General features: G+C 42.9%; 1 protein-coding gene across 1 annotated transcript in view; it reads right to left on the minus strand.

Annotated features, from left to right (window-relative positions):
• Positions 1–4,074: 4,074 nt before the first annotated feature.
• HS2ST1 (heparan sulfate 2-O-sulfotransferase 1) overlaps positions 4,075–24,160 on the minus strand; it is a 161,641-nt gene continuing 141,555 nt past the window's right edge. Inside the window, exons 6-7 of the mRNA XM_056523212.1 lie at positions 7,480–7,637; positions 4,075–5,418 (exon numbers count right to left, since the gene is read on the minus strand). Of these exons, the coding sequence (XP_056379187.1) occupies positions 5,192–5,418; positions 7,480–7,637 (385 nt within the window). The 3' untranslated portion in view covers positions 4,075–5,191. The remainder of the gene's footprint in view (positions 5,419–7,479; positions 7,638–24,160) is intronic.

A 24,160-nucleotide genomic window follows, 5' to 3' on the forward strand; every position in this document is an offset into this window, starting at 1 on the left:
CTTTCTTCTATGAGAGAGTGCTGTGGGCATGCTCTGAACGGGGGTTACTGTGCAAGTAGGAAGAGGATGTTAACTGTGACCATCACCTACTCGCTTCTATGAGTGTTGTGGGCATGCTCAGTGCAGAGGTTACTGTGCAGAAACAGGGAGCAGGTGGGCTATATCCATCACCTACTTTCTTCTATGAGTGTTGTGGGCATGCTCTGTGTAGAGGTCACTGTATAGGGAGGGAGAGGATGGGAGCTGTGACCATCACCTACTTTCTTCTATGAGTGTTGTGGGCATGCTCTGTGTAGAGGTCACTGTACAGGGAGGGAGAGGATGGGAGCTATATCCATCACCTACTTTCTTCTATGAGAGATTGTTGTGGGCATGCTCTGTGTAGAGGTCACTGTGCAAGTAGGAAGAGGATGTTAGCTGGGACCATCACCTACTCACTTCTATGAGTGTGTTGTGGGCATGCTCTGTGTAGAGGTCACTGTGCAGAAACGGGGAGAATGGGAGTTGTGACCATCACCTATTCTATTACTTACGAGGGTGTAGAGGACATGCTCTGTGATCTGCCCAGAGGCCATTCTGCAAGGAGGGTGAAGAAGTAGACTGTGACTATCACTTGTTCACTGCTATAGGAAAGTGTAGTGGGCATGCTCTGTGTAGAGATAACTGTGCAGGAAAGGGGAGGAGGAGAATTGTGACCATCACCTATTGGCTTCTATGGAGAGTGTTGTGGGCATGTTGTATGAACTGAAGTTTTTCTGCAGGTAGGGGGGGGGGGGGGGATTGGTGAGCTGTGACCATTTCCATTCTATTCAAGGGTGTAGTGGGCATGCTCTGTGTAGAGGTTACTGTGCAGGAAAGGGGAGGAGGAGAATTGTGACTATTTCCATTACCATTCTATGCTAGGGTGTTGTGGGCATGGTCTGCAGGGAGGGTGATCTGTGACTATCACCTCTTAGTTTCTATAGGAAAGAGTAGTGGGCATGCTCTGTAACCTTTGCAGAGGTCTTTGTGCAGGGTGGGAGAGGAGGTGAGCTGCGACCATTCATCTATCTATTCGGAATGGAGGATCCAGTGTCTATATATATATATATATATATATATATATATATATATATATATATATATATATATATCTCATATCTCTACAGAACAGGAAGTTTAATCTTATTGTGAGGCAAAAAAGTCAAATTGAAAACTGCAAGATTTAACCCATTGCTTTGCTATCAGAACCCTGATCCTGGGGTCCCGTAGACGAGATAATTTTTAAAGCATTATTTGTTTTTTTTTTAGAAATATGTTTTGTGCCGTATCTGTTATTCCGCCTGGAAATTCAAGCTTAAATTGACAATCTGTGTTATTTTTCCACATGCCCCTTTGACAAGATTTAAGAGCTATGTTACTTGTCCCCCATATATTTTGGGGGAGGGGGGAGGAAGGGGAAGGAAGGGGGTGGGGAGGGCACAAAGGGACCAATCCACACATTTAGTACATTATTTACTGAATTGAGATTTTATGGGTGGATACAGGTATTTAAGAAGGCGGACAGAGGGTAAAATGTGTGATCGTGGTGGGGGTTTCGGACGTCACGCCCCCCTCCATGGACATGAAGGGGGCGTGGCTTGACATACTGTTTAGAACAACAGGGATATGATGTCTAGGGGCATAGAACCCCTTTAAAGGGAACGTGTCATCAGAAAATGACATTGTTTAAAAGGGTACTCCGCAGGAAAACATCTTATCCCCTATCCAAAGGATAGAGATGTCTGATCAGGGGGTCCCGCGCTGGGCTTGGAGCTTCCATGTTCGTGATGTCACACCACGTCCCCTCCACGTAGCCGCCACGCCTCCTCCCATAGACATGAATGAAGGGGGCGTGGCAGCTGTGGTGGCCAGTCATCCGTCACGGAGCGGAATTCGCTCCGTGCACCGGATGACTGGGGTGCCGCAGGGAGATCGTGGGGGGGTCCCCAGCAGCGGGACCTTACAATTAGAAATCTTATCCCCCTGTCCTTTGGATAGGGGATAAGATGTTTTCCGATACAGTTCCCCTTACAATATATGCTTTACATACGTTTTAACCCCTTAAGGATTTTTCAAACCTGACCTGTGATCACTCTATACGTTAAGAACTCTGAGATGCTTTTACTTATCGTAATTCTGATAATGTTTTTTTGTGACATATTCTTCTTTAAGATAGTGGCACATTTTTGTTGATACTTGTATCATTTCTTTGTGAAAAATTTAAAAATTCATGAAAAAAATTTAAAAATAAATTTTTCTAAATTTGAGATGCTCTACTTGTAAGAAAAATGGTCATGCCAAATAAATGACCTATAGATTCACAAATACAATATGTCTACTATATGTTGGAATCATAAAGTTGACAAGTTTTTACTTTTAGAAGACATTAGAGGGTTTCAAAGTTTAGCAATTTTTTTCACAAAAAATCTTAAAATCTGAATTTTTCATGGACCAGTTCAGTTTGGGGACTAGGGAATAGGGGCAGAGTGAGTGCAGTCAGTGGCAGCTTCCATCAGAAGCCGGGATTGGTTGGCCGGTAAGGCACCAGGGTCACCTCACTCCTGCTGGTTAAAGGGGTACTCTGCTGCTCACCGTTTGGAACAAACTGTTCTGAACGCTGGAGCCGGGAGCTTGTGATGTCATAGCCCCACCCCCTCAATGCAAGTGTATGAGAGGGGGCGTGATGGCTGTCACGTCCCCTCTCATAGACTTGCATTGAGGGGTGAGCCGTGATGTCATGAGGGGGTAGCGTTTGTTTGTTCCAAACGCTGAGCAGCATAGTACCCCTTCAAGGGTGATTTGTCCTGTCTCGGACAGCACCAATCACCATTTTTTACGGGCCAACAGAGACCAGATTGGCCCCGAAAAGCCTTGATTGGCCGGTCAGAATTGACCAGCCAATCATGGCTATCGCCGACAAGGGGTGGTCTCAAGACCACCCCCTGGGTGATATGCCGGGATGGCTGCTGTTTTTTGTGACATATACTTCTTTGAGATAGTGGTAAATTTTTGTTGATACTTGTATCATTTCTTTGTGAAAAATAATTGAAAAATTCAAATTTTTCTAAAAAAAAGCCTTGATTGGCCGGTCAGAATTGACCGTCCAATCATGGCTATCGCCAACAAGGGGAGGTCTCAAGACCACCACCTGGGGGGGATATGCCGGGATGGCTGCTGTTAGATAACAGCAGCCATCCAGGCCAGATTACTGCATCTGGTGACGAGGTGATCCCAGAACCAAGAATTTTTGGGGATATTTTTCTTTTCTAATTTTTTATTTTAGTATCCAGAATAAAAAAAAAAAAACAAAAAAAAAATGTATAATCATGCAGTTTCCATTCTGGCTACTAGGGCTTAAAGTTAATCTGAGTCTTCCCATTCTGTAAAGATCAATTCCCATTAATCTGGGTCATGTGATGGACACACAAGAAGATGCAGCGACCATCACAAGACCAGGACAGATCCGTATCCATTGGAGGTAAACAATGAAGGTTCCTAGCCAATGACAGCAAGCAGAGATCTTGGAAATCAAGATAAATTGATATATGTGGAATATAACAATTAATTGTGATTAACTACTCATTATACCTTCTGCTGAAGCTTCCCTTTAAAGGGGTACTCTGCTGTTCGACGTTTGGAACAAACTGTTCTGAACGCTGGAGCCGAGAGCTCGTGACGTCATAGCCCCGCCCCCTCATGACATCATGCCCCCACACCCCCCCGGGAGCTCGTGACTTCATAGCCACCCCCCCTCAATGCAAGTCTATGGGAGGGGGCGTGACAGTCGTCACGCCCCCTCCCATAGACTTGCATTGAGGGGGTGGGGTGTGATATCATGAGGGGGCGTGGCTATGACACCACCTCTATGAACCCCTTTAAGTCAGGGGTCTCCAAATGTTGCAAAACTAACAACTCCCAGGATGCCCGGACAGCCAACGGCCACTGCTTTCGAGTTTGTAAATTTTTGGCATACCATCAAATCCGTCCTCCAATTCTCCCAAAAGGATATGGCGTCGGCGGTGCACCGTACCAGGTAGAGTATAATTCTGAATACAGTATCTAACAGGTTTTATTTTATTTTTTCTGAATTCAACAAGAGCCATACAATACATATAGTCAAAAAATGTCCCATTTTTTTTATAGCAGAAATCCGGCAAAAAAATGTATTTCTCCGGGATGCCACAACTAAAATAATAAACACTAACTTACCTTCCGCTGCTCCCTTGATACTCCTGTCCTCTGGCCATGGTCTTCTTCTGGCACCAACGCATTTCACTGCGCTCATCTCATCCCCTACCACAGCAATGTCCCATTTGGTCGGTGATGGCCTAAGTGGCAGAGTGATGTAATGGGGCCTAGGAACCAGGAAGAAGTACAGGCCCCTTACGTGACACCGCCGCTCAGCCTATCACCGGCAGAGGTGGGACATTGCTACGGCAGGGGATAAGCTGAGTGCAGTGAAACATGTCGAGCAACAAAAGCCGGAAGAAGACCGGAGAGCGGTAGAGCGATTCCAGCGGCATCAGGGAATAGGTGGAAGGTGAGTTAAGATTTATTATTTTAGTTGCGGCAGTAATTTGTTGCCGGAGTTCTCCTTTAATTCTTTCATGTAAATGGATTGGGGGAGGGAAAAAAAAAACAATACGAAAAAAAAAAAAAATTCCTACTAAAATACTGCTAAGTTCCTTTTGAGTTGTTGCCAGTGACCTGGTGGGAGTCCAATCGAGCACCAGTGTAAGAACGGACGAGTCGAATACAGCTCTGAAGGTGTTTAAATATTCACAGGTGAAAGGTACAGAAAACCGATAGCAACTAGTTTAGACTGAACAAAAAAAAGAAAAAAAAAGAAGAAAGTTTTATAAAGGGAAAATTGTTGTTAACACAAAAAAAAAAAAAAAAAGGAAAAAAGTTTGGTTCTGTCTGTACAGTGTATATTCCAGACTCTCCAGTGTCTGTATGGAAAGAGTTAAGATCTCGCGATTTATCGGTACGGCGGAGCGGCAGAGATCGGAGATCGAAGGCTTTGTGTTTCTTAGTGGTGAACGTTTTATACGGCTCCTCTGAAGTCGCCCGTAAAGCGTCTCCGGGTGTCATTTAGTCTGTAGGCCGGACATTAAAGCCTTCGGCACAAAAGGAGCAGACCGATGAGCTCGCCGCGCACCGCGTCCTATTAGTTCGACTTTGGGTAAATTTTTTCATAGAAAAAGTTCTGTGACAGCATGTAGAGTTCCCCGTCTTTTTCCCGTACAGCGTGCGCCCTGACGAACTGGAACTGCTCCAGCGCAAACTCGTAAAACTCGTTCTCCATTTTCCAGATGTCCGATTGCTGGAGTTTGGCGGTGGTCTCCTTGGAAGGGGCCTTCTTCTCCGTGGTCTTTCTTAGGTGGGACTTTTTACCTTTTGGCACACGGAAGAAAAGGAAGAATTAGAGAATTTTTTAAAAAAAGAACAACTAAGGGCAGGGACACATGGGGCGCATCCACAGCGCATTACAGGCTGCAGATGCACCTGCGGCAGTCACAGAGGGACAGATAGAGCTGGGGGAGGTGTATAACTACTATATATCCTGATCCCACAGATATAGCAGTAGTATACAGATAGAGCTGAAGGGGAGGTGTATAACTACTATATATCCAGATCCTATAGAGATAGCAGCAGCAGTATACAGATAGAGCTGGAGGAGGTGTATAACTACTATATATTCTGATCCCACAGAGATAGCAGCAGTATACAGATAGAGCTGAAGGGGAGGTGTATAACTACTATATATCCTGATCCTATAGAGATAGCAGCAGTATACAGATAGAGCTGAAGGGGAGGTGTATAACTATTATATATCCTGATCCTATAGAGAGAGCAGCAGTATACAGATAGAGCTGAAGGGGAGGTGTATAACTATTATATATCCTGATCCTATAGAGAGAGCAGCAGTATACAGATAGAGCTGGAGGGGAGGTGTATAACTACTATATATCCTGATCCCACAGAGATAGCAGCAGTATGCAGATAGAGCTGAAGGGGAGGTGTATAACTATTATATATCCTGATCCTATAGAGAGAGCAGCAGTATACAGATAGAGCTGGAGGGGAGGTGTATAACTACTATATATCCTGATCCCATAGAAATAGCAGCAGTATACAGAGAGAGCTGGGGGAGGTGTATAACTACTATATATCCTGATCCCATAGAGATAGCAGCAGTATACAGATAGAGCTGGAGGGGAGGTGTATAACTACTATATATCCTGATCCCATAGAGATAGCAGCAGTATACAGAGATAGCTGGGGGAGGTGTATAACTACTATTTATCCTGATCCTATGGAGATCCCAAGATATTGGAGGAGGAAGACCGTCCCCTTGCTATTGGATTGGTTTGTGGAGTTATCGGCCATACAAAGGGCGGAGATTTCGTTTCCTTTCCCTTTTTCCATATGCTTGTAATTCTGATGATATGGGGAAGAGAGACGGAGGACCCAACTATATCAGGCTATAGTAACCCCCATAAACTGTAAGATAAGGAGGAGATAAATTGGTTAAAAAATGGAGGGTAAAGTTATGTACAAGCAGAGCAGAGATAAAGCAGGGAACATAACTTAAGGACCAGGAAATAGGACTAAAGGTAGGTAGAAGGTGCCTGGTCCGGAAGGTAGGCTTGAATTTCATTTCTCTGAGTTCCTAGGGGAGGTTTGCTTGTTGCGGTGACAGTCGAGGGTCACCCCTCTATCTTTCCCTATCATTTTGAATTTATTGTTTTTGATTTTGTTGTTTGTGTGTATTTGTGGTGTATCTTAAAAATTTTATAAAGATAGATTATATCTATAGAGATAGCAGCAGTATACAGATAGAACTTGAGGGGAGGTGTATAACTACTCTATATTTTGATCTTATAAAGATAGAGCAGGAGGGGAAGTGTATAACTAAGATATAACCTGATCCCATAGAGATAGCAGCAGTATACAGACAAAACTGGAAGGGAGGTGTATAAATATTATATATACTGATCCCATAGAGATAGCAGTAGTATACAGACAAAACTGGAAGGGTAGGTGTATATCTACTATATATATATATCCTGATAGAGACAGGGCTGGGGGAAGGTGTACAACGACTATATATCCTGATCCCATAGAGATAGCAGCAGTATACAGACAAAACTGGAAGGGTAGGTGTATAACTACTATATATATATATATATATATATATATATATATATATATATATATATATCCTGATAGAGATATAGCTGGAAGAATGTGTACAACGACTATATATCCTGAACCCATAGCAATAGCAGCAGTATACAGATAGAGCTGGGAGGAAAGGTATAAAACTACTTTATATATCCTGATCCCATAGAGATAGTAGCAGTATACAGACAGAGCTGGAGGGGTTGGATTTTTTTTTTATATTGATGGTCATTCACCAAAATCGGCACTTTTATTAAAACTTCTGTGTACCTGAACGGTAAAGCTCTGTGGCCCCTCGAAAGAACCGGGGCAGCGCAGCCTCCAGCAGCATGATGAAGTCTTCCAGCTCCTCTGTCACCCCCACAAGGAAATATTCATTGATCAGGTTGTACTTGGCCTGGTCCAGCGCCCATCTGCTCCCCACGTTCCTGAAACGAGAGCAGAGTTATAGGAAACCGATACTGGTCATGGGAGGAAATACAGAGGGGGACACCGCAACATATCGGATTTGTCACCAAGTTAAGAGATAGGGAATCCCCCTCCCTGATAGGTAGAAGCCCCCAGAAGACAGGTAAATAGAGAATTCCCTTACTAGGTATAAGCAACCAATAGATAAATAGACAGGTAGGGAACCTCCTATAAGGTAAATGTTCCCAGTAGTTAGGTAGGAAGTCCCCTCCTCCCTTTACATAAGGTAGAAGCCCCCAGTATGCAGGTAGGGAATCGTCCCTATTAGGTAGAAACCCTCTGTAGTTAGGTAGGGAATCCTCTCTACCAGATAGCTGCCACCAGTAGTTAGGTAGGGATTTCCCCCTATAAGGTAGAAGCCTTCAGAATAAAGATAAGTAGGGAATCCCATTGTTAGCTAGAAGCCACCAGTAGGTAAGTAGTCCGGTAAAGAAGCTCCTGTTAGGTAGATTCCCCCATTAAGCAGTTTCTATGACTGCTGCAGTGTGTACAAGGCTCCTACATTACTTAATACATTACATTAATACTTAAGTATTATCAACAGTGATGCAAGGCAGTGCCTGTGGTTACAGGTTAATTACAGCATGAGGGGAAAGAACAGACGCATTTCGAGCTGATCTAGCTCTTAATCATGATCTAGATTAGCTTGAAACGTATCGGTTCCTTCTAGTCACGTTGTAACCATCCTGCAGCTGTAACTGTACAGTCACAGAGTTCACTCTGTCATCTCTATGATCAGTGCAGGGCGGAAACAAGAAGCTGAACCATCAGTGTTCAGCTTCCTATAACATCTGGCACAACACTGGAACCTATAGATGCAGGAAACAGCTGGTGTCTCTTTCTGGATTTTAAGATGTCATTAAAGGGGTACTCCGGTGGAATGTTTTTTTTTTTAAATCAACTGGTGCCAGAAAGTTAAACAGATTTGTAAACTACTTCTATTAAAAAAGTACCCTGCATGGTGAGTGTCGCCTTCTTTCATTATCATCTTGCTGAAGTTTTGCTATCTGCTGGGCAGAGCCCCACCGTTACAGGTCCAGACGGGCTGTGTCCGATTTGCTGCATCTCTCTATTCCTCCTTGGGGCTTCACGGCCTCTTGCAACAGTACTTCTATTAAAATATCTTTATCCTTCCAATACTTTTTAGCAGCTGAATACTACAGAGGAAATTCTTTTCTTTTTGAATTTTTTTTGTCTTGTCCACAGTGCTCTCTGCTGACACCTGATACTGGTATCAGGAACTGTCCAGAGGAGGAGAAAATTTCCCTAGCAAACCTATGCTGCTTTGGACAGTTCCTGACACGGACAGAGGTGTCAGCAGAGAGCACTGTGGACAAGACAAAAAATTAATTCAAAAAGCAAAGAATTTCATCTGTAGCATACAGCTGCTAATAAGTACTGGAAGGATAAAGATTTTTTCACAGAAGTAATTTACAAATCTGTTTAACTTTCAGGCATCAGTTCATTTAAAAAAATAAGTTTTCCACCGGCGTACCCCTTTAAGTAGAATTTAATTTTCTAATGAGAGCTGGTGTAAGCGGGGATGAAGTGAGAGGGATGGAGAATGCCGTGTCCCCATAGCCGAGGGTGTGCGCGGCTCAGCCAATCACTACACAGGTCACATTCGGCTACAGAAAACCGTTTTCTTCAGTACACAGGCTCAGTACAGGGTAGAAAGTCGCCTCGTGTAGGTTTTAGACTTAGAATTTAGATTTGATCTCTGCTGCAGTCCCCCCCGGATTAACCCCCTCCTCCCCGGGTTGCAGTCTGGACACCCTCCCCATCACATGTTATCGGCTGACGTTCCAATACCAGAATTGCTACCTTTTTTTTTTTTTACCAGAAGAAGAATTATAGGAAGTATTTTTGCAGAATGTCGGTGTTTAGTCTCGATGGGAGTGATTAGGTTGTTCCCCTAATCTACAGCTGCGGCTGTTAACACTACAATAACATTTTAGTGGCACCTAACACGATGATAACAATTTTATGGCTTTTTTTCCCTCAACAAATAATTTGAGACTCGTGAACTGTAAAGCAGCAGCTCCGGAGCCATAAAACCTACAATCTTCAGCGTTATACACAAGATGGGGCATTGTTATTTTTTTAAGCATTATTTTTTTTAACTACTTTGTTCAAAAATCTAACGGTGCTTTATGACATACGTACATGTGCGCACTTTACAGAATGTGCAATGAAAAGGAGTCAATGGGCAGAAAACTCAATAGACTAAGACAGTCTCCATAGGGTGATGGTGAACGTTATATGGATGTATAGTCTGGGTATTGTCACCCTTTTCTAAGCCTCCATTAGTACAACAGAGCGGTAACTTGTTGGTACCTCCCTGACCCTCTACTGCTTATGACCGATGCCAACTGGATCCAGGTGCCCCCATAGTTCTAGTCTCCTCTATGGTCCTAAAGAGGACTGTGCAGCTGTAACCCAACCAGAGTTCTCTCTATCATCTCTATGATCAGTGCAGGATGGAAACAAGAAGCTGAACCATTCAGTGTCCTGCCTCCTGTTATACCCAGTACATCTCTATGATCAGTGTAGGGAGGAAACAAGAAGCTGAACCATTAAGTGTTCAGCCTCCTGTTATACCCAGTACATCTCTATGATCAGTGCAGGAAGGAAATAAGAAGATGAACCATTCAGTGTTTAGCCTCCTGTTATACCCAGTACATCTCTATGATCAGTGCAGGAAGGAAACAAGAAGCTGAACCATTCAGTGTTCAGCTTCCTGTTATACCCAGTACATCTCTATGATCAGTGCAGGAAGGAAATAAGAAGATGAACCATTCAGTGCTCTGCCTCCTGTTATACCCAGTACATCTCTATGATCAGTGCAGGAAGGAAACAAGAAGCTGAACCATTCAGTGTTCAGCTTCCTGTTATACCCAGTACATCTCTAGGATCAGTGCAGGAAGGAAATAAGAAGATGAACCATTAAGTGTTCAGCTTCCTGTTATACCCAGTACATCTCTATGATCAGTGTAGGGAGGAAACAAGAAGCTGAACCAATCAGTGTTCAGCTTCCTGTTATATCCAATACATCTCTATGACCAGTGCAGGGAGGAAACAAGAAGCTGAACAAATCAGTGTTCTGCCTCCTGTTATACCCAGTACATCTCTATGATCAGTGCAGGGAGGAAACAAGAAGCTGAACCAATCAGTGTTCAGCCTCTTGCACCCAGTACAACAATGGAACCTATAGAACGCATGTTTCCCAACCAGGGTGCCTGCAGCTGATACAAAACTACAACTCCCATTATGCCCGGACAGCCTTTGGCTGTCCGGGCATGATGGGAGTTGTAGTTTTGCAAAAGCCGGGGGGGGGGGCAACCTGGTTGGTAAACACTGCTTCTAGAGGAAAGTAAGCATTGGACCTCAGTTATGCAGGTTTAACCCTACCACTTACCCTCCCCACCAGGGTTCTTAAAAATGAATCCCTTGACTGTCCTATAGGTGCAGAAATTAACCCCTTCATCATCGCAGACCAGATACATTGACGTTAAGTTATTAACCCCTTCCCTACACCACGAAGGGATACTGAAATGGACACCTTGACCACAGCAGATGCTGACACAAAAAGCTGGTCATGTATATTTAAGGGGTTATTCAGTTATTAAAAACCAGGACCCCACGCGATCTGCAAAATGGGGCCCGGTCTCCCTGATGAGCACTCCAGGCCCCACCCTCCCAGGCATATTAGCCTGGGCAGTGACGGGTTGGGCAGGTTAGAATTCAATCTGAGCCAACCTTTAGTTCTTGGGCATATAAGCTGCCACTAGGGGTGTCTGGCAGCAGCATTCTCCTTATTCAGAAGATACGTAGGCTCGGCCAAAGCAAACATGCAAGTGTAAAGGGGGAGGAGAACTTAGGGAGACAGCTGCAGATTGTAGAGTGTTCGACCGATAGGTATCTAAAATATATGGCCAGCTTAACACTTATATTGCCACAGACAAGCAGGCATACATATATTAACCCTTTCATTGCCCTAAACCACCAGGGTTATAAACAACCTATTTTGCACTATAACTGGAAGATGGTTAATAGTACTTGCCTGGATGCTATGTAGCCCTGTATATTTGGCTATTATATATGTAGGGTTATAGGATTGATAATTATATGTATATATATATATATACACATACATATATATATACACACACACACAGTGATCCCTCAACTTACAATGGCCTCAACATACAACAGTTTCAAAATATCAAAGAAAGGTGAACTTGCACTCACCGACCACGTAATGTACTTTTTCCACAGGACCTCCTCACGGAGGTCCTGTGCAAAAAGTACATTACGTGGTCGGTGAGTGCAAGTTCACCTTTCTTTGATATTTTGGATTGCATACTATTTTTTTTCTAGACTTAGCACCCCACCAGTATCATTGAAATTTTCAGCTTCGGTCGCTGGACACTAATCAGACTGTGCGGTTACATTTTTGTTTAAGGTGTTGTGCTATGCTAGGACTGTGCCTTCTGTTCCTCTTTTGGATGTTATACAATAGTTTCAACATACAATGGTCTTTTCTGGAAGCCAGACTCAAGATACAATGCTACGGACAGTCCAGATCTGCAAAGTGTGTCAATGGCCGGAAGAACTGACCAATCAGAATGGACATTACTGAAGTGTATGCACTGCCTGGTGTCTGGTAGCGCCCCCTACAGTGCAGGGAGGTATTACATGTTCAGTACTATTTACATGTGCCCAGGTTAGCTGCTCCTTTGGACACCAGGTGAGGGCGGCTCCATGTTACTTTTTAGGACACAATGGGGGAGATTTATTAAAGGATTTACACTGCTTTTTCCCGTCTAAATGTGTCGCACAGACAGTCTCAGTCTAAATATGTGCGACTTTTTTGCTTTAGAGGATTTTTAGCACATGATGCATTCTAGTCTATTTTACACGGAAAAATGCATTGGTGCGGAATTGATCAATAGCGACTTTTCAGCGACAAGTCACATCAGCTGAAAGTACGCTGAAATGTCAGACCATGTTGGAGCAGGTTTAAATACAGTAAAGCATAGATTCCATTCCATACTTTTATATGTAAGGATTTGATTTATCTATATTAGTTATCTACTTATTTCTCTTTAATCCTCACTTTTTCTATTTTTGGATGACATATTGGGGCCTAAGAACCAATTACCAGGTTTCCATAGAGTTCTGGTCTCAACATACAATGGTTTCAACATACAATGGTCGTCCTGGAACCCAATAATATTGTAACTTGAGGGAGCACTGTAAAATATATATATGTCATGTAAATGTTGGCTCCCCTGAAATTTTTCCTAGAAAATGAAGTATTTCCCACAGGAAAGGATTGCAGTAACACATGTTTTGCTATACACATGTTTATTCCCTTTGTGTGTATTGGAACTAAACCAAAAAAGGAGGAAAAAAAGCAAATTGGACATAATGTCACCAAACTCCAAAAATGGTCTGGACACAATTATTGGCACCTTTCAAAATTGTGGAAAAATAAGATTGTTTCAAGCATGTGATGCTTCTTTATACTCACCTGGGGCAAGTAACAGGTGTGGGCAATATAAAAATCACACCTGAAAGCAGATAAAAGGAGAGAAGTTCACTTAGTCTTTGCAATGTGTGTCTGTGTGTGCCACACTAAGCATGGACAACAGACAGAGGAGAAGAGAACTGTCTGAGGACTTGAGGGCCCAAATTTTGGAAAAATATCAACAATCTCCAGGTTACAAGTCCATCTCCAGAGATCTAGATTTGTCTTTGTCCACAGTGCGCAAGATAGAGCTTTTTGGTAAAGCACATCATTCTACTGTTTACCGAAAATGGAATGAGGCCTACAAAGAAAAGAACACAGTACCTACAGTGAAATATGGTGGAGGTCAGTGATGTTTTGGGTTGTTTTGCTGCCTCTGGCACTGGGGGCCTTGAATGTGTACAAGACATCATGAAATCTGAGGATTACCAATGGATTTTGGGTCGCACTGTACAGCCCAGTGTCAGAAAGCTGGGTATGTGTCCGAGATCTTGGGTCTTCCTGCAGGACAATGACCCCAAACATACGTCAAAAAGCCCCCAGAAATGGATGACAACAAAGCGCTGGAGAGTTCTGAAGTGGCAGCAATGAGTCCAGATCTAAATCCCATTGATCACCTGTGGAGAGATCTTATAATTACTGTTGGGAAAAGGCGCCTTCTAATAAGAGACCGGGAGCAGTTTGTAAAGGAAGAGTGGTCCAACATTCCGGCTGAGAGGTGTAAGAAGCTTATTGATGGTTATAGGAAGAGTGGTCCAACATTCCGGCTGAGAGGTGTAAGAAGCTTATTGATGGTTATAGGAAGAGTGGTCCAACATTCCGGCTGAGAGCTGCAAGAAGCTTATTGATGGTTATAGGAAGAGTGGTCCAACATGCCGGCTGAGAGGTGCAAGAAGCTTATTGATGGTAATAGGAATGGACTGATTTCAGTTATTTTTTCCAAAGGGTGTGCAATCAAATATTAAGTTAAGGGTGCCAATCATTTTGTCCAGCCCATTTTTGGAGTTTGGTGACATTATGTCCAATTTGCTATTTTTCCTCCTTTTTTGGTTTAGTTCCAATACACACAAAGGGAATAAACCTGTGTATAGCAAAACATGTGTTACTGCAATCCTTTCCTGTGAGAAATACTTCATTTAATTGAAAAATTTCAGGGGTGCCAACATTTACGGCCATTAATTGGGTTAATTTAACTATCCTCTAGGTCTGACACTGCCCGGCTCACCAGTTACAGAGGCTTAGAGGGAATATTGGTTATCGATAACATCTGCCGTTATGAGGAGGAGGCGGCGGCGGGATGCATGGCGTGCTGTGTACAGCGCACTCGCTAGAAGTCTAATGAGACCTCGATCGTCTCATAAATATTTAACAACATTTTACACCTTTCCTTGATATCCCGCTGTTTGTTTACACCAAGATTCAACTAATTAGTAAATTCTCAGCGTGTAGAATAGAGGCCGCCATGTTACCGAAGAGCCGCTGATTCATTGATGTTATATCCCACTCTGATGTAATGACCGATCGATGGGAGGCAATTAAGGGTTTACAATGAATCCAGATTCTAACTAAAAGGACCAAATGTGGAAGATTAACCCCTTGTTTGTCTTCTCGCATACCATCATACATATTGTTTTTTTTACATCTATACAATTTAAAAAGGTCTTGTTTTGTTTTGTAGGATGAAGCAGTTATTGTAGGTCGCACCATATGGGTTTGGCCACATGCAGCGGAAAATATGGATTTTTTAGGCAGATTTGTTATAGATCCAGCTGCCCTCATAGTTCTCGCCTCCTCTATTGCCAGATTGTGCAGCTGTAACTGTACGGCCACGTAGTTCTCTCTATCAAGAAGCTGAACCATTCAGTGTTCTGCCTCCTGTTATACCGAGTACATCTCTATTATCAGTGCAGGAAGGGTAGCTCCCACCATCATGTTTTTGGGTTTTTTCTGTCCCTGCCTATTGCCCTTCTATCCTTAACACCCTCCCTGCCTTTTTTTTATTTTTTATACTATTTTAAAAATGGCATTTAGTCTGCCTGGTAGTGTGCTCACTACCAGGCAGACTTCCCCAGCAGGCACCACGTCACTGATGCCTGCTGGGGGGGCCCACTTTCACCCTTAGTTCTCCTAACAGGGAGCCTCCAGCTGTTTCACCACTACAACTCCCAGCATGCCCTGACATCTATTGTCTGTCAAGGCATGCTGGGAGTTGTAGTGGTAAAACAACTGGAGGCACCCAGGACAGGAGCTTCATGGGGGAAGGAGTGAGCTGGGAACCGATGCGGGAGGGACGGGTGCGGGGGAGCCTCTTCCTGCCGCTCGGTGAGTAACGTCAATGTTCAGCCGCCTGTTATACCAGGTACATCTCTATGACCAGTGCAGGAAGGAAACCAGAAGATGAACCAGTGTTCAGCCTCCTGTTATACTCCGTACATCTCTATGACCAGTGCATAGGGTGATGATGGAACAACAGAGCGGTAACCTCTTGGTACACCCCTGACTCTCTAATACTGATGACCGATGTCCGCTGTGTCCAGCTGCCCCCATAGTTCTATGTAATTGTACGGCCATGCAGTTCTGCGGTGCCTCATCTGCTGCACAGTGGATCCCATCAGTGGTCAATGAATTTGCACCAGTATGAACAGTTTGAACTTTATTGTACAGTAGTTACATTTACTTTCATTTTTTTGCCTTTTATTTAGTAACATAGGACAGGATTTTGACCGAAATCTAAGTGCATTAATTTTAACGCCTTCACCAAGAATGCTGTTTAAGTATATGTCGGCTGAGAGCTAGGGCACTATAAAGGGAGCTCAGGAGCAGATGAGTACTGGCTGCAATCACCAGCGATGGCACCGATTTTCATCATTAACCCTCGAGCAATGCTGCCTTTTCCCATTTTATAAATAAAAAAAAACATACGAAAACTTTAAAAAAAAAAAAAAAATAGTAAAAATTATATGTATTTGGTATCGCCGCTTGCAAAATTGTCTGAATGTAAAAAACACCAAATACCAAAAAACTTTAATTAATACACAAATGTTACTAATAAAAACTATAAATCACTGCCCCAAAATATGAGCCCTCACACATCACTGTATAGGGAAAAATGTAAATAAAAAGTTATATGGCAATTTTAATTATACTTTTCTTTAAAAAGCTTTGTTTTTTGGACAAAATTGGGTATCTTTGTTATATAGACCTACCGAATAAAGATCATTTTACCGTTACATGTACTAAGTATAAACAAAAAAGACATTTTTTCAATTTTTTTTTTTTATTATATATATATATATATATATATATATATATATTATACACACACATACATACAGTGATCCCTTAACCTACAATGGCCTCAACATACAATAGTTTCAACATACAATGGTCTTTTCTGGACCATTGTAAGTTGAAACCAGACTCAACATACAATGCTACGGACAGTCCAGATCTGTGCAACGTTTCAATGGCCGGAAGAACCGACCAATCAGAATGGGCAATTTACTGGTAAAACACCTGTATTACTGAAGCGCATGCACTGACTGATGTCTGGTAGTGCCCCCTACATTACAGGGAGGTATTACATGTTCTGTACTCTTTACCTGTATTACTGAAGTGTATGCACTGACTGGTGTCTGGTAGCGCTCCCTACAGTACAGGGAGGTATTACATGTTCTGTAATCTTTACCTGTACCAAGGTCACCTGCTCCTTTGGACACCAGGTAAGGGCGACTCCATTTAACTTTTTTAGTACATTGCGTGTACTGTACAGAACCCTGAAGAAGCTCCTGTCCTCTACATAGACCAGTGTTTCCCAAGCAGGGTGCCCCCAGCTGTTGCAAAACTACAACTCCCAGCATGCCCGGACAGCCTTTGGCTGTCCGGGCATGCTGGAAGTTGTAGTTTTGCAACAGCTGGAGGCTCCCTGCTTGGGAAACACTGACATAGACAGTGATTACAGCTCCCAGCAGATCTTTCTTTCTTTTATATATAAGGATTTGCTTTATCTATATTTGCTATCTACTTATTTTTCTTTAATTCTCACTTTTTCCTATTTTCGGATGACATTTTGGTGGCTTCAGAACCAATTACCAGGTTTCCATAGAGTTCTGGTCTCAACATACAATGGTTTCAACATACAATGGTCATCCTGGAACCAATTAATATTGTAACTTGAGGGACCACTGTATATATATATATATATATATATATATATATATATATATATATATATATAATGTGTATATACACATTTTTTTTATTAAGTCATTTCAAAGTACTATTGCCTGGTCATTAAGGGGTTAATATACTAGAGTAGAATCGGCCATGTGTGACTATTTTATAGTTTTGGAGAAGATAAAAATTAAATACATAAAAATAAAGTCTTCGCTGCAGGTATAGGAGGGCGAGTCCTTATTCAGTATGAATTAGTCCTTTGGCGAGAATACACATTTTCCTGTTCTCATTACAATAAGCTGCGTCCTGGAAATTGCGCGCACAGCTGTGTGTCCTCTCTGCGGAAAATGGGAAAGTGCTATGTTGCTTTTTGGATATTTTTAATTAAAATAATGCATTAATATTACACCAGTCTTTGGGGTTGCTTAGCGACACAGTCTACTAATCCTGGGCTGGTTATTTTGTACACAGACCGAAGCCCATGTGACTGGACGTGTTATATCACAGAGAACGTCCATAACTGGGGTCCACAGGGGTCATCAAAAATGGGACACGTAGGAGCGCTGGACCATCAAGGATGCAAAGTCGGAGAGTGGAGTGCAGGAGGTTTTTTCCTTAAAGGGTACCTCTCATCAAATAAACTTTTGATATATTTTAGGTTAATGAATGTTGAATAACTTTCCTATAGCATGTTAATGAAAAATATGCTTCTTTCTATTGTATTTTTCCCGATCAGTCCTGTCAGCAGGCATTTCTGACTCATGCTGGAGTCCTAAACACTCAGAGCTGCCAGCCTGCTTTGTTCACAGCCAAACAGGCTGTGAACAAAGCAGGCTGGCAGCTCTGAGTGTTCTCCTTTGTGAACAAAGCAGACTGGCAGCTCGTAGTGTTTAGGACTCCAGCATGAGTCTGAAATGCTTGCTGCCAGGACTGGTAGGGAGACCCCTAGTGGTCATTTCTTCAAAGTGGAAAATTAAATAGAAAGAAGCATATTTTGTAATAACATGAAATTGTGAAGTTATTCTGCATACATTAATCTATAATATATCAAAAGTTTTTTTTGATGAGAGGTACCCTTTAAAAAGGTATAAAAACAAGGTTTCACATTAGGCATTTCAAGACCCGACCGGTCTCTTCGTCAGGCATATCAACACTAATACAGGGAACACATCTATAATGCACAGCATAAGAATGGTTCCGGGTCACGACAGTGGATTACGTACGTTATCGGTACCAACTATTAAAATTACTTTAAAAACATTTTCACAATAAAATCACATTTTCAGTAGAGCAGTATTACATAATATGACAAACAAAAAAACGTATTATTATTGTTAAAAGTAGTGTGTAAGTGATGGAGCGTTAACAACGTATAGAGGATCAGTATGATCAGTGCCCTCTAGTGGTCAGAAAGATGGATACGTTTGCCGTAACAGATGACAGTATATGTAAACTTAATGGAATGCGTCGTTGTGTTTTACCTTTAGCAGAGACGTGAAGATTGATAGTATGTGTAGGGTATACGTCACATTGGCACTAAGAGGGGGCAGGGCTATAAATCAAAAATAAACAAGGTTGGAATTGAGGATACGGTGCCGCTCGGAGAAAAGAAAAAGAACGCAGTGAGACCGGTAAGTGGATTTTGGTCCATATGGTTTGGCATCAAGACGTTTCAAATGATATACTATCTATTTATTCACGGGTAGATGGTTTGATGTTGCAGGAGATCTGTATGGAGGGAACAGCAAATGTCAAAAAATAAATAAAAAGGGGGGAGGGGGGGTTAAATGATAACTTCACTTATCTCATTGAGTCCTTTTGGGGCTATGATGGACATTTTGTAGATCCGATAGGTTTCCGGACGTTTCAACTGTTGTTGGCATCAAAAGGACCAGAGTCAATCGGTGTAATACGTATTGGGTCCGGATGTTCAGGATGAAGTCACGTGCAATGTTTGGAGAGACCGTGCAGGAGGAACTTTTCCCTGATATTCAGACGATGTTGGTTTAATCTCAGATGGATTGGTTGTGTCGTCCGCCTATGTATTGTAAAGGACACACATTGCACTCAATCATATATATATGACATAATCATTCTGACAAGTTAGTCGTTGTTGGATCTGAAATTGTTCTCCCGTGGTCTGAGAGAGGAATTCTGATAATTCATGCGGGATTTGGTTGCAACATAGACATCGCGGGTTGAAGCATTTATAGCTTCCCTTGGGAAGAGGTTGACCAAAGGCATCTAATTGGGCTTGTGTTCTTTTGTTTCTGTTTATTGATTTGACTGGGTGCAAGTAGCGTCTTTAGTGATGGGGTCTACGATAAGTCTTGGACATTCAGGGAGGAAAATGTCCTCTTTGAGAATATGTCAATGGATTTCAATGATTCTTCTTACTTTATGGGAACAGGTTCTGTATGTCAAAATAAAATTAGCAGAAAAATCAGTAGTGTTTTGCATGATTTGTGTTGGCACTTTGGCGCGGTTGTAAGCGTTACTCAGAATGTGCTCTGGATAATGTTTTTGCCTGAAGCGGTCACCTAGTACTTGCGATTGAGATGGATTTGTACAGTTTTTTCTGATCCTCTTGTATTGTGAATATGGTCGACCATAAACTTGGCCTCCAGTGTGGACAATAAGTTCTAACTAACGATCCGCAAATCACCAAACCGCACTGTGATTTTCTGATGGATGCGCTAACCTACATCTTGCATAATCATTTTTTCATTTACCACAGCTCGGTTTACAATCAGCGCCTTGGCACGGCGATGGGTGCCAAGGTCGCACCAGCCTACGCCAATATATTTATGGGGGCATTTAAGACTATCCACATCTGGAATAATCCATTACTAATGCATCACATTGTTACGTATCGGCGCTATATAGATGACCTCTTCTTTATTTGGAGAGGTCATCCAGATACTATCTCTCAGCTAAATAAAAATTCATGGGGCCTTAACTTCACTCTGGAGCACAGTACAGTGAATATTAATTTTCTTGACGTCTGTAGCCTTAACTTCACTCTGGAGCACAGTACAGTGAATATTAATTTTCTTGACGTCTGTATTTCCCATTACTTTTTTCATAGCGCCCCTTTTAAAAAATGGATTACCAATATTCCATATTCACAATACAAGAGGATCAGAAATTTTTTTTACAAATCCATCTATCTTTAAATCTCAATCGCAAGTACTAGGTGACCGCTTCAGGCAAAAACATTATCCAGAGCACATTCTGAGTAACGCTTACAACCGCGCCAAAGTGCAAACACAAATCATGCAAAACACTACTGATTTTTCTGATAATTTTATTTCGACATACAGAACCTGTTCCCATTAAGTAAGAAGAATCATTGAAAAACATTGGCATATTCTCAAAGAGGACATTTTCCTCAAAAAAACGTCCAAGACTCACTTATCGTAGAGCCCCATCACTAAAGGCGCTACTTGCACCCAGTCAAATAAAAAAAAACAAAAGAACACAAGCCCAATTAGATGCCTTTGGTCAACCTCTTCCCAAGGGAAGCTATAAATGCTTCAACCCGCGATGTCTATGTTGCAACCAAATCCCGCATGAATTATCAGAATTCTTCTTTCAGACCACGGGAGAACAATTTCAGATCCAACAACGACTAACTTGTCAGAATGATTATGTAATATATAGGATTGAGTGCAATGTGTGTCCTTTACAATATATAGGCGGACGACACAACCAATCCATCTGAGATTAAACCAACATCGTCTAAATATCAGGGAAAAGTTCCTCCTGCACGGTCTCTCCAAACATTGCACGTGACTTCATCCTGAACATCCGGACCCAATACGTATTACACCGATTGACTCTGGTCCTTTTGATGACAACAACAGTTGAAACGTCCGGAAACCTATCGGATCTACAAAATGGCCACCTTAGCCCCGAAAGGACTGAGATCAGTGAGGTTATCCCTTTTTTTTTTTTACATTTGCTGTTCCCTCTATACAGATCTCCCGCAACATCAAACCATCTACCCGTGAATAAATAGATAGTATATCATTTGAAACGTCTTGATGCCAAACCATATGGACCAAAATCCACTTACCGGTCTCGCTGCGTTCTTTGACTTTTTGCGCTTTTCTCCAAGCGGCACCGTATCCTCAATTCCAGCCTTGTTTATTTTTGATTCATAGCCCTGCCCCCTCTTAGTGCCAGCGTGACGTATACCCTACACATACTATCAATCTTGACGTCTCTGCTAAAGGTTAAACACAACGACGCATTCCGTTAAGTTTACGTATACTGTCATCTGTTACGGCAAACGTATCCATCTTTCTGACCACTAGAGGGCACTGATCAGTATGATCAGTGCCCTCTAGTGGTCGGAAAGATGGATACGTTTGCCGTAACAGATGACAGTATATGTAAACTTAAAAGTAGTGTGTAAGTGACGGAGCGTTAACAACGTATAGAGAATCAGTATGATCCTCTATACGTTGTTACCGCTCCATCACTTACACACTACTTTTAACAATAATAATAATTTTTGATGTTTGTCGTATGTAATACTGCTCTACAACAAAATACTTGTGATTTTGTTGTGGAAATGTTTTTAAAGTAATTTTAATAGTTGGTACCGATAACGTTCCGGTGTCGTGACCCGAGACCATTCTTACACTGTGCATTATAGATCTGTTCCCTGTATTAGTGTTGATATCCCTGACGAAGAGACCGGTCGGGTCTCGAAACACCTAATGTGAAGCATTGTTTTTATACCTTCTAAACAATAAACCTCCTGCACTCCACTCTCCGACTTCCATTCCTTGATGGTCCAGCGCTCCTACGATGTTCCATTTTTGATGACCCCTGTGGTTCGAGTTATGGATGTACTTTTCTCCAGTACCAGATGGACTATACCGGCGGGACTTGTGCGCAGCTGACAATAGGGCTGGGCGGTAAACCGGTTCATACCGAATACCGAATTTTTTGGGCTGCTCGATATGAATTTTCCCCCATACCGCAATACCAGTTGGGCCCCTCCCCCTCGGGAATGTATTATCAGCCTAGCGCAGCGCTGTTCCCACATCGGGGAACTAATCATACGTGACCCACCAGCGCTGTTCTGCTCCCCCCCCAATTAATGATCAGCCCAGCGGGGTACTACTCACAGATGTCAAGCACTGTCCTCCTCCTCTTTGTTGGGGGCCACCGGGCGCTGGAACTCTATAATGTACGCCAGTGGTCTCCAACCTGCAGACCTCCAGATGTTGCAAAACTACAACTCCCAGCATGCCCAGACAGCCAACGGCTGTCCGGGCATGCTGGGAGTTGTAGTTTTACAACAGCTGGTGGTCCGCAGGTTTTAGACCACTGCTGTATACCTATGCCCGGGCTGCAAAAGATACAGAAAATAAACTTTTAACTCACCCACCTCGGCCGCACGCAGGGGACTGGAACGTGGACAGCCGTCAGCCTATCACCGGCCGGAGCGATGCCCCACTGTCATGTAAGAAGCCGGCAGGTTGGAGACCACTGGCGTACAGCGAGTTCCATCGCCGGCGGCCCCCAACAAAGAGGAGGAGGGCAGTGCTTGACATCTGTGAGTAGTACCCAGCTGGGCTGATCATTAATTGGGGGGAGCAGAACAGTGCTGGCAGGTAACATGATTTTGGGGGGGGACGCTGAAGAAAGTGCACTGAACAGGCTGACACTGCGCAGTACAGTACTATAGATGGAATTTAGAGGGAGAAGGGGTAACTGATGCACTGGGTTTGGAAGCTGCTAGGTGAGCAGAAATGCCAAAAACATCAGCAGCAATGAAGGGGTTACAGTAGTTGTTACTGAGAAGCTAAAGAGAGGGGGACGTTACACGGCATCATTGGACATACAGCAGTGGGTACACTGGTCTTTATACAAAGGACAGCTGCCTGATCTTTATATGGGTGATAAGAAATGAGAGGGAAGCCTTGATTTACCCTTCTGGATCATCTTCAGCAGGTAGACTGGTTCAGCTAGCATGCACAAGCCCAGGCTCTCTCCCTCTCTCGCACCTAGCAGAGCCCCTCCTCTCACATCCGGTGTTTTGTCCTGGTTCTCTCTGTTACTAGTGACAGAAATTCCCTGACAACAGGCAGTGGACAGCAGATTGCAGAAAAGGAAGACACCTAGTGGCCAAGACTTTAGAGCTGTTTTTCTAGGGTAAAAACAATATTTTTGCTGAAAGTAGTAATCAACAAACATGTTAGGACTAACATAAGCTATCACATGGAGGGTAGGTGTAAACAATCCGCTTTTTATTAGGTTTCTAGGATATAAACTAAGGGTTTGGCTGTATAGGCCATTTGACCCCGATTCTGTACACACCTCAGTAGTTAATTGACTCCTCCAGCGCTGAGACAAATAGATATGCAAATTAGGCTTTGGAGTCCACTGGGCGTTTCTTTTCGCTTCTAGAGCCCAGCACAGCTCCGCCCCTATACCAGTAAGTCACTCCCCTCTGTGCGCTGGTCACCTCCTCTACCCCCGATTGACAGTCACTAGTCTGTACTGTAATCCCCACCTCCTCCCTGTATACTGGCTAAGAGGAATACTCAGTGGGCTCCAAAGCCTAATTTGCATATGTTCTTAAAGGGGTATTCCAAGATTTTTTTTTATTTTTTTTTTTTGACTATGCTACAGGGGCTGTAAAATTAGTGTAGTTCAAACTATAGTGTCTGTACCTGTGTGTGACGGTCGTCTCGCAATTCTGTGATTTTCGCCCCAATATTTCTTTTTTAGCTGTGTTCTCCCTAGGGCAGTGTT

Source organism: Hyla sarda, chromosome 6 (assembly GCF_029499605.1).
Source record: "Hyla sarda isolate aHylSar1 chromosome 6, aHylSar1.hap1, whole genome shotgun sequence".
Taxonomy (NCBI): Eukaryota; Metazoa; Chordata; class Amphibia; order Anura; family Hylidae; genus Hyla; species Hyla sarda.